The sequence below is a fragment of the Apis mellifera genome, linkage group LG9, assembly GCF_003254395.2.
Source record: "Apis mellifera strain DH4 linkage group LG9, Amel_HAv3.1, whole genome shotgun sequence".
Classification (NCBI taxonomy): Eukaryota; Metazoa; Arthropoda; class Insecta; order Hymenoptera; family Apidae; genus Apis; species Apis mellifera.
Window position 1 is genome coordinate 1,130,575 of NC_037646.1, and position 12,237 is coordinate 1,142,811.

Genomic DNA, 12,237 nt, shown 5'->3' on the forward strand with positions numbered 1-12,237 from the left:
GTGATATTATATAAGAAGTGAATATGAATGATATGTATGGTATGTAATTATAAAAATATAATTTTAAAAATATTTTGATGAATTTGAATATCCCCAATCTTTATAAAAATATTGCATTAAAATTCAAAATTCAAAATGTATTTTTTTTAATATCTAGACATTTATTTATAAATTTCTAGCAATAGAACAACGATCATATCCTTTCAGTGTTAATAATTAAAAAACATCAAATTTTTAATTACGAAATTATATATAAGAAATATAAAAATTTTTAAATATAGAAATATAGAAATAAAATAAATTATATATAAGAAATATAATTATTTATAAATATATAAGCATATCTTTTTTAAAATAGTATTGGATTTAATATAAGAAATAATCAATCAAAGTTTCATTCTGTTTGTTTATCAATTTTGTAGTTTGTAATTTTCCTTTGTGTATTAAAAGCTCCTAATATAGCTCCTATATAGATCAAATTATTTTTATTATATCATATATTTTTCTTTTTCTCGTATTCCTATGCTAGGATTAAATCTACTAATGATACAATATATTTAACATAATATAATGATATTTGAATATTTTTAGAGGATCAGTTCTAAAAATTAAAACAAACAAATAAAAAACTTGATATACAAAAATACTAACTTATTTATTTATCAAGTATATTATAAATAATTTATTTTCGCGTTCGATAAAGCGAAAAAATGCGACAAGAAGACAAAATATTTCTCTTTGTTTCATTTTATATGTATACATAATTTTGCTAGTGTTTTTTTTATTTTTCATTGATTCATCAATGATTCGACAAATATTATGCACATACAATATTTTCTATTAATATATTCTATTAAAATTAATGGTATTTGTTTAAATAATTTTTCATCTCACGATAACAAATATAAAGAAAAACAATAGTACATAATATAATATATTTTTTATATGTATAATATATATATAATATATTTTTAAGAATGTTTTGAAGAGTTTGAATCTCTTCAGTTTTTATATATATTTTATATATATTTATATATACTTTTATATATATTTATATATACTTTTATATATATTTATATAATATAATATTATATAAAATATATGTATATAAAAACATATTTAAAAAATATATAAACAAATTAAAATTTTAAATTTAATATCTAAAAATTCATTTAAAAATTTTTAACAATAAAACAATGATCAAATTCTTTTTTATCTTTTGATTTATCTTTATATTTTGATAACTGAAAAACTTCAAATTTTTAATTAAAATTGTTGTAACAAAAAAAACGATATAATTTTTTTTATAAATGTGTCTATTTTTAAAATAATGTTAAATATATAGGAGAAAGAATTAATAAGACATCTAAGTTTTTTAATAAATAAATAAAGTTTTAATATTTTTTTTTATTTTTATTTTTTTATATAATATATAATATACTTTTTATATTTCAAAAAGTAAGTGATAGATTATTGCAGCTTGAAAGTGAATAAGAAAATCATTATTAATTATTAGAAATTGAAGTTTCCTATTAAAATATATCTTTTTATTTGTGTTTTAAAATTTTTTAATAATCTTTGATATTCTATTTTTCTCTTTATTTAAAATATTCATTTGTATTTCTTATCATATATACAATAAGAACTGAAATATTTTTCGTATGTTTCGCTATTATTTAAAATTTAAAATATTATTTTATCTTATTATATTATCTTTCTTCGATGAAAACGAATGTAAATCTTCAAAACTGAGAAGAAAATGAATTTGAAATATATAACATTACTAATTCTAAATCTTTTAAATCTTCTATGATATTAAATGGAAGATGTTTTTTTTTATTATATTTTTATTATAAAATTATTTTGTTCTTTTTTTACTTTGATATCTATTAATTTTTAATATATATTTTAATATAAAATAATATAATTATTTTCAAATATAATTGTTAATGTAATAAATTTTTCATGGAATATAATATGTCATTATTTAAAGATTATCTCTCGAGAAAACATTTCTCATATTATAAATATTTGAAATTTTAAATAATGAATTTTTATCATTTAGAATTTGATTATTTCATACAGACTAAATTTTGAATATTTATCGAATTTCGAGAAGTAATGAATTGTATTCATTGTGTTTATTGACTTCAGAAAATTTTCAATATTTAACAAAGCCTTCTTTTTTACAAATTTAATTTTTTGGTTGAAATATATATTCAATATAATGTCTTCTTTAAAATTTATTTATAAATTTTCTGAAAATTTAATTATATTTTTCAGATTAATATAAACTTGTCTTCTGAATTCAGAATATAAATTATCATTCATCTCTATTCAGAAAAATATTTGATATTTTTTGTAATATTGAATTTTAATAGTTTCTTTTCAATTAAACTATAGGAATCATTGCACATATATTGGAAAATATTATTTACTTAACTTTGAAAGAGCTTTTAAAAATGTTTTTATTTCATTTTTAATCTACTAGTAATAAAAAAAAATTTTTTGAAGATTCAATTTATTTTTTTTAAATAGAAAATTTTCTTTCAATGAAATAAAAAGTATAGTTTTTATAATATATAGTTTTTCGAATCAAAACAAAATATTTTTTAATAAACTTTATAAGCGTTAATATAAATATATTTATAGGAATTAAAAATGATATAACTTCTAAGTAAAGAATATGTTTTTGAGAAAAAAAATAATATGATTATAAATCAAAGTAAATTTTATAGAAAAAATATTATATGTTTTATTATTTAATTGACAAATTATTGAAAAAAAATTTTTTTTTTGAAATTCTTAAATTTAGCAAAAATCAATATTTTCTAATTTAATAAGATAAAAAAAATTTATAGTCAATTCTATGAAAGATTTAATACATTAATAATTATATTTGAAAATAATTATATTATTTATATTAAAATATATATTATATTTCGATTTAAGATATGAAAATACATAAAAAATCTTACTATTTTTAAATTAATGTATTCAGTGGAAATGTATTATTATTTTGTAGCATTTAATTTATATATAAAGAAATCAAATTTACAGATAAAAACATAACCTATTTAAGTTTTAAGATTAATCTTTTTCTATATCAATTATTGATAAAAAAATATTTTATATATTGTTTTACATATATTTTAAATATTACACACATTAAATTTGAATATATTGCATTAATTTTAGAAAATATTAAAGATATTAAAATATGCTATTATTTTATTACAAAGTACAATAACTCAGTTTCAATATAATTATCATATAATTTAATATAATTTATTGATATTATTTCATAAAATTTTATAAAATAAAATTTTATATGATAAGAATATTTATAAATATATAAATAATAATAATCCTATATGTATTATATAACATTTATATAATATGTAACATTAAATTAATTAATTTAGTTGCTATAAATATATTATGCAAGAAATTCTTAAAAAATATAATAATATCAAATAGTTATATACAATATTTAATTTACTTCAAATATTTCGAAATATATAAATAATGCAAAAAATTGTTTCGAACAAAAGTTTGATATAAAGATACACATAATGTAATAAATTGATGAAAGGATAAACAGCAGAGTATCACTTCATATATTTCTTATTTTTCATGCATATTTATTACATTGATTAGTAATGTAAATATTAAATAAAAAAATTAAACTTGATCTTATGACTTTTACATATCAATAAAATTCACTTTGATTGATTCTAAAGATCAAAGAAAATACATAAAAAGCAAATACAAGTTGAAAAATATCGATTGGAATTTATTTATTATATTATAAATAAACTAAATTATAAATACTGTTTATGTAAATATATATTTTTATAGAAAATAAATAAAGAAATGGAAGATCAAAGTAGAAATATGTTTCATTATTTGATAATTTTAAAAAATATATTTTATTTTATATATTTTGCATATAATTATATGCAAAATTATATTGCATACTTTTTATATACTTACATATTATTTGCATATTATGTATACCTCTTATAATATATTTCTCGAATATTTACATATTAAATTATTAATTATTCATTAAATATAAAATTAGATCATAAAACTATACTACATTACACATCGAATTAATAAAAATTCATTAAGAATTCATTAGAATAAACATTAATATTTTTTAATATCTTCTAATTCATAATATCATATATACAAACTCATAAAAATGTAGAACATTTTTGGAAAGTTAATTTGAGACATCAAAACAATAAAAAAAAAATTATATATACATATTATATATCCCATAAAATCTAACAAATTATAAACACTTTAAATTTGTATTAGATAGAATGAGACGGTAAAAAACCGTTCAGTTAGATACATGGCAATATCGTAATATTGCTTGAGTAATATCCTCTCGATAAAAGTAAATACACAAATATTTTTTTATATACAAGTGATTTCAAATGAATTTCAATGTCATGTAATAATGTATTATGTAATGTTCTTTATTTAACAAAAATTTTTCAAACAAGTTTTAAATTTAAATTTTAAATCTCAGAATATTAATACTGCTCAGACAATAAATAGATAGTATCCAGACATGCACAGGATAATGCTGCAAGGACAATACCTTTTTTTATAAGAAAATTTGTTAATTTGCTTTACACATTTAAAAACAAATTTGCATAGCAGGAATGATAATATAGTCTTATTATCTAAGACGATCGTTATAATAATGGCATTCCCAACGGAAAGTAAGTGTTATTTTACGTTAAAAAGAAATACTTCAAACATATGCAGAATAGTCTTTGGGAAAATAAAGAATCTGTCAACGACATAGCTTTCGGATTTATTCTAGGCAGCTTAATCTGATCCAGGATACCGCTCAATTAGAGGGTTGGTCCTCAACGTTATTGGATACTTGTACATCCCCACTGAAGATTCGCAAACTCACGAACATAGCGGGATTTCAGAGGATACCCATTTGGGGGAAAACCCTTAAAAGCTTGCCAGAATCATAAGATCTTCAGAATACAAAAACAGAGCTATTATAACAATGTCAAGAACCACAATTCCTTGAAGTTCGAAGGTCTAGTGATAGTGAATCATCATCGGTATATAGATTTTTCTCTTGATCATCTAGTGAATCGAACTTATCAACTGTCAGCATTTGGTCTTTACCTCTGATCTAGTGCATCGAACTTAATAAAAACGGATTTCATAATAATTATTACTATATTTCATAGCTCCAGAAACAAGTTGGAGCTAACACACATAACATTTTATTTAAATCCATAGGTATATCATTAATCGCATTTTTATGATATATATATACTATGTACAATTATTATAATGTTTGATGGATATTTAATGGATATATATATATGGGATTATTATATTTAAAATTTTAAAATACATATAAAAAATTTATATGTACACATATCTACAATAATTAATAATACAATTGTTTAATATTATGTCACATTGAAAATTTAAATTTTATAAAAAAGTTCATAAATTTTAAATTTTGTTAAAAACTTTTTATTTTCTGAATTTTCAAAAAAAATTCTTAATAAAATTTATTTTTGTTTTTCCTTCCAGATTAATTGACATCAAAAATAAAAAAAATATTTTTTTCTTAATTTTTAAATTAATAAATAGCAAAAAAATATATCAAAATAAAAAATCTATCTTATATTGAAATAGTTACCACACCTAATTATTCGTATATTTTTAATTTCGAAAAAAATTTCCTTCATACGAAAAACAGAATATGGATGCAAAATAACTTGACCAGTAGTTATTATTATTATATTATTTATATTATCATAATATTTAATGGGAAGTATTACATGGCAAAGAGACCAAGATTTAATCTCAGAGGACCACTTATATTATGGAGTTCATTACTTTCATTGTTTTCCATTATTGGAGTATTTAGAACATTACCAGAAATGATTCATATATTAACACATCACGGTTTTTATCATAGTGTTTGTATACCTAGGTAAGTAGGTTATTTATATTTTTTTATTATTTTTCAGATATTTTTAATTGAATAAAATAGACTTTTTATGCTACTAAAACAAAATCAAATATTGAACTAATATGTAAAATATACATATATAAATATCAATATATATATATATATATGTGTGTGTGTGTGTGTGTGTATATCATTATTTAAAAGTGTCAATATTATTATTATTACGTATTTGATTTAATTACATAAAATTATATTATGTTATATGATTTTTTAATGAATTACTATTGTTTATCTGAAAAAAATTAAACTAAAAAAGAAAATGTTTTATCAGACATCACACAATATATTATTTCAATATATTTTGAATACTCTCGTCCTTATTTTTATAAATAAGTAGAATTTTTCTTTCAATATTAATATCTATTTTAAAAGATTTATCGCAATTAGAAATTTGAATAAAATATAATTAAATTTATTTATAATGTTAAATTTAAATTATATAAATAAAATTAAAATTCGAAGAAAAAAATGAAATGTATTCATATCATATAAAAATCTGCAATATAATTTTATATATAAAATATATATAACATGATAAATCTATACATATTTATATAAAAATAGTTTAATAATAAAACTTTTGAAAATTACTTATTCATTGATCATAGATGAAGCCTTGAATTTGCATAAAAGACGAAGAGATTAACTTCATTTAAATTTTTTACATTTTGATTCATAAATATGACTTAAAAATGTAATTTTAAGAATAACTTTGGATTATATGGAATATCGAAAGAGCTTACATTTTAATGTTTTATTTATACGACTTTCCTAATAATATACTTAATCAGAGCACGATAGTATATTAAAATTTAATAAAATTTATCATATAATCAAAGTCAATAATCTTTGACAAAAGATATTAATATTTTATCATGAAAATAAGAAATAACTTCTGAATACTTGCTTATAACATTCTGATATAATAATGTTCGTTCACCAATTTGTTCTGTAATATTAAAATTAATATTATATAGTAATCTTCTAAATCATATAATATAATTATTATTCTTTTGAATATTATTCTATGTTATTTATATATCGTATTCAAATAATATTATAATAACAACAAAAGAATAATTATTTTTTTGCAGCTTTATTGAACAGGACGTAGTATGTGGTTTTTGGTCATGGATGTTTGCTCTATCAAAACTTTTGGAATTTGGCGACACAATATTTATAGTATTACGAAAACAAGAATTAATTTTCCTACACTGGTATCATCACATAACAGTTCTTCTTTATTCATGGTTCTCATATTCAGAACATACTGCATCTGCGAGGTGGTTTATGGTGTTAAATTATTTTGTGCATTCCATAATGTATGGTTATTATGCTCTGAAAGCAATGAGATACAAAATACCAAAATTTATTTCAATATCAATTACTATTCTACAAATAATACAAATGATTATAGCTTCCATTATAAATATTGCCGTTTATCAATATTTGAAAAACCAGAAAGAATGTAACGTCTCGCATAAAAACATTATATTTAGTTTGTTTATATACATTACCTATTTTATTCTCTTTTGTAAATTCTTTTACGAATCTTACATTAAGAGCCATAAATTTAAAGAAAAAATTACAAACGAAAGAGAGAATTATAACAAGTTCAAAACTAATTAACAATACAAAAAACATACCAAATTTTTGGTATCTTTTAAAAATCTTTTAAAAATGAAATTGCATTTTTGAAATAATTTTTTAATAAAGAAATAATTTTTTAAATTTTATTTAAAAATTTTTATTAATCAAAAAAATTAAATAGTAAAATTGATGAAATGGAATTGCAAAATAGAATGAAAATATTTAAAATTTTACAATTACAATTAAATAGTATAATATTTTATGATAAAATTTTATAATATTAAACATTTATTGTTTTAATTGAACTTATATTTATTAATAATAAATTGTTATTAATATATCTAATAATAACTTACTTAATAATTTAATCATTCATTTAAATAATTATTATTAATCAATTATTATATAATTTTTTCAATTTATTTAACATAAAATTATTATCAAAAAATTGACAAGGAACTTTTCATACAGCATTCATTTATAACTTACAAACAATTTTCAGACATTGTCAGCAATATGGATGTTTTATTTGAAATATATAATTATTTGAAATAAAGAAGCAAACAAAAAAACAAATAATTATTTCAAATTAATTTAAAATGAAAATATCTTTAAAATCTATTCAAAAAATAAATTGTTTTCACATGATTTATTATTTATTAAGTTTAATTATTTTAAATAATAAAAGAAAAAAATTAAATAATAAAGTTTTATCTGTATGCATCTCTTCTATATCAAATCGATTGTACTTTATATCTGGGAATTTTTTAAATGAAAATAAAATCATATATAAAATTTTTAAATGAAAATAAAATCATATATATGCAAAAAAAAAAGAAAAAATGGAACAATACGTGGAAGTAAATCAAAAAAATCAAAAAAATTTCTATAAGAATGTTTTCATATGTTCATTTATTTTTACCGATTACTTTCTTTAAAACAAATCGAAATGAATATAAAAATAAATTTATATGTACTGTAAATAGAAAAAAATGTTTCCAAATTTTATGAAAAAATCTCAAATAATATCTCAAACAAATTTTTCTGACTATAGAGAGAGATTCATTTTTAAACGAAAAGTATAGATAAATTAATATATAATAGATAAAAATGCAAATCAAATCAAATCAGCATTTCTATTTACAGATCTGAAAGAATCAAAAATATAATAATCAAAAATATAATTAAAAGTATCATAATTATTATATGATATACTTATAATCATTATTAGATTACAAGTATATCATATAATAATTGTACATATGTATATTATAAAAATATAAGACACTTTTTGAAGACTGGGTTTTCGATATGAAAACAATGAAAAAAGTTCATATACACATATGCTCAATTAGATTTAACTAACGAATTACAAGCATTTTAAATTCTTAGATAAAGTAATACGGTAAAAGAGCGAAAACGCTCAGTATTGTATCATAATGTCATAGTAAAAGCTTTTAACAAAATATAAATATACTGATATTTTTTGTATATAAATATAACTATTTTTTAATCTTAATAAAATGTAATGTACAATATACGTATTATATAATTGCTTATTTACCAAAAACTTATCTCAAATAAATTTAAAAAAATAATTTAAGAATATTAACGTTACACAAAATTTTAATGCACAAGTGAAGTCTTGTATAAATATTTTATTTAAATCTATAGATTTTAATAATCTATAAATCTATAGATTAAATGTATGAATTGTTGTATGACACTTAACCTGCCTACTTGTCAAAAATCATAAAAACGAATAAAAAAAAATCATAATCGCATAAAATTTCAAATTAAAAAGATTAAATATATTTTTCTTATAAAATACAAACTTGCTTATTTTTGCATATATAAAGGAGTCGTTCATGACGTATGACGTCAATGAAATAATACATCAATAAAGACAATAAACTTTGTCTCTATCTGATTTAAATTCAATATTTTTTATTCCAATGTGAAATTACTAAATAAAAACAAATAATACTCAAAACTTAGTATCTACATTTATATCTATATTCATATCCATTAATACTATGTTTTATATCCATTGAAATATAAGCATCGCACTTTTTTCCCACGTAATTATTCATATTTTCTTTAAATAAAATTATTTCCATAATCGATTATTATTTATTATCGTATAATTTAATTTTATAAGTAATGAAAATTACTCGATTAAATTTGTTTTAAACATATATTCAAATATATATCGAATATATTTTTATTAATCTCCCCTCCACAACAATATATGAAATAGCTATTGGATATCCAACAATATCTTCCGCCGATTCGTTACGTAATTTGAGAAATCCTAATGTCACGGTATTTCGTCGACAAGATTCGATAAGCGAAATGTATAATTAATTAGTAGAACAAGATCTATCCAAGACATTTATTCACACTTGCATTTGAATATATATAAATATTCAAATCTAGTTCGATACTTGAGCAAAAATATAAAACAGAAAGAAGAAAATGAGAAGAAAACAAAAGAATAGAAATAGAAAATTTCCTCAAACTGTACAAAGAATCGGAAAGTTGATTAATCGGCAAACAATTTGTTATAAATTTCCTTGTGGAATTATTATAATTGATTCAATCGCTATAGAATGAAAAAATAAAAATAGTAATATCGATCTAAAATCGAATTTTATATTTCTATGTGTAAATTTAAGAATATAAAAGCCTAAATCTTTTCCATTGTCAAAACAATATTATTTTATTCCTCGGTTCGTTCGTTGGTAACATATATGAAAAATAAAAATACAAAAATGAAATTAATGAATGTAATATAACACACACAAAAAATGTATGTAATATATATGCACTTTTTATGGATATATAATATTAATGTGTCATATTGATTCACGCATTATTAATATGCGATATTCAAGTTAACTGTTATTTTAATTAAATCTCTAAATAAGAATAAGAAACATTAGTTATTAAATGAAATAAAGATGAACATTTGTCAATTTGATGTATTAACTTATTGAATAATCTGAAATTCAAATTGATTCAATCGCTAATAATTTCAGAGTTGTACATGTGAAAATAATTAAAAGAAACTACAAAAGTAATTGTGCGCATAAAAATATACTCAATCATTCTAATTCAAAACCTTATAGGATTACATATCTTTTCATTTCTTCATATGAATTTGAATAAATAGACAGAATGTAATACGATTCATTATTATGATTCACCTATGATTTTAAATGATTTTAAATGAAATGTTGTATAATTATATATAACATCGAATATTTGTTATACTTGTTCGAGCTAAAATTTTTTTAATGATATAAGAATATTTATACAATATTTACGTGCATTATATATTACACTGAAATTAAAAAAAATTTTTTTTTTGCATAAAAGAATATTAGCGTATTTGTTTTCATTGAGAGACTCTGCTACGCAAATGATACTGCGATACGAACATTTTTATTTTTTTGGTATGTCATTCTATTTAACTCAAATTTAGAATGTTTATAATTAAAATGCTTATAATTTAGAATGCGTATAATTAAAATGATATATAGAATATTAATATTAATTAAATATATTTTTTTTTGTTTTGATATCTAGAATCTATTCTCCAAAATTTATCACATTTCTTTAAAAATCTTATATTTTATTTGATATAAATAATTCTATCATAATTATAATTTATAATATATATATATATATATAATTTATAATATATATATATATATATATATATAATATATATATTATATATAATTTTGCATTAATTATAATTTTCATTAATCAATTACACATTTTCTAATTCTACATTAATTATGAAGAATTGGAAATGTAAATGAATCAACATTTAATAAATATCAAATGCATCAAAAATAAATTATGTAAATCAATTAATATATGGCTAATACTATTAAATTTGAAAATAAAATGGAAGTGAGAAAAAGAGAAAGAGAGAAAGATTAAATCCTAAATTAAAATTTATGCTTCGAATAAGAGAAAATTTAAGATTTATTTTATTTTTAAAATTCAAAAAATTAATTCCATTTCTAATTTTTCAAATTTATATCGATCACAATTCTTGATGTATTATTATTATGGACATATAAATAAAATTCGTTAATCCTTTAATAATAGCAATCTTTTTTCGTAAATATTATAAACATTTTAATAATATATAAATATAAACTTAATGATATATAATATGATATATAAAACTTAATTAATTATTATACATAAATATAATATATAAATATGATATATAAATATTATATATAAATGATATATAAATATATAAATATTTATCTACAAGAAAAAATTAATAAGAATCTCATTTTTTATAATACATTTAAAAATCATCAGAATTTAAAAAAATGGCTTTTCTGTTATCTAGCTATTACTTTTATAATTATAATATTTCATAATTTATTATAATTTTGTACAAGCGTTAACAATAAGATTAAAAAAACTAAATTTAATATAAATCATTGATGTTTAAACATATATTGTTTCATATAATTATTTCGTCGTTAAGAATGATATTGAAAAGATAATAAATTTCTAAAAACAAAACATTAAATAAAATTCTGTATCTTGGTGTCAGAGTTGAATCTTAATCCATTGAA

General features: G+C 18.4%; 1 protein-coding gene and 1 long non-coding RNA gene across 2 annotated transcripts; both read left to right on the top strand.

Annotated features, from left to right (window-relative positions):
• The first annotated feature begins 4,469 nt into the window (after positions 1–4,469).
• On the top strand, positions 4,470–5,626 carry LOC107965829. Its single transcript, XR_001706278.2, has 3 exons — positions 4,470–4,742; positions 4,847–5,286; positions 5,590–5,626. It is a non-coding gene; the product is annotated as an uncharacterized LOC107965829 (long non-coding RNA).
• Positions 5,627–5,840: 214 nt separating this feature from the next.
• On the top strand, positions 5,841–7,463 carry LOC113219005 (elongation of very long chain fatty acids protein 6-like). The gene is made up of 3 exons (XM_026442945.1): positions 5,841–5,995; positions 7,129–7,378; positions 7,452–7,463. Exons 1-3 carry the CDS (start codon positions 5,841–5,843, stop codon positions 7,461–7,463), a joined length of 417 nt encoding a protein of 138 aa, XP_026298730.1.
• Positions 7,464–12,237: the final 4,774 nt, after the last annotated feature.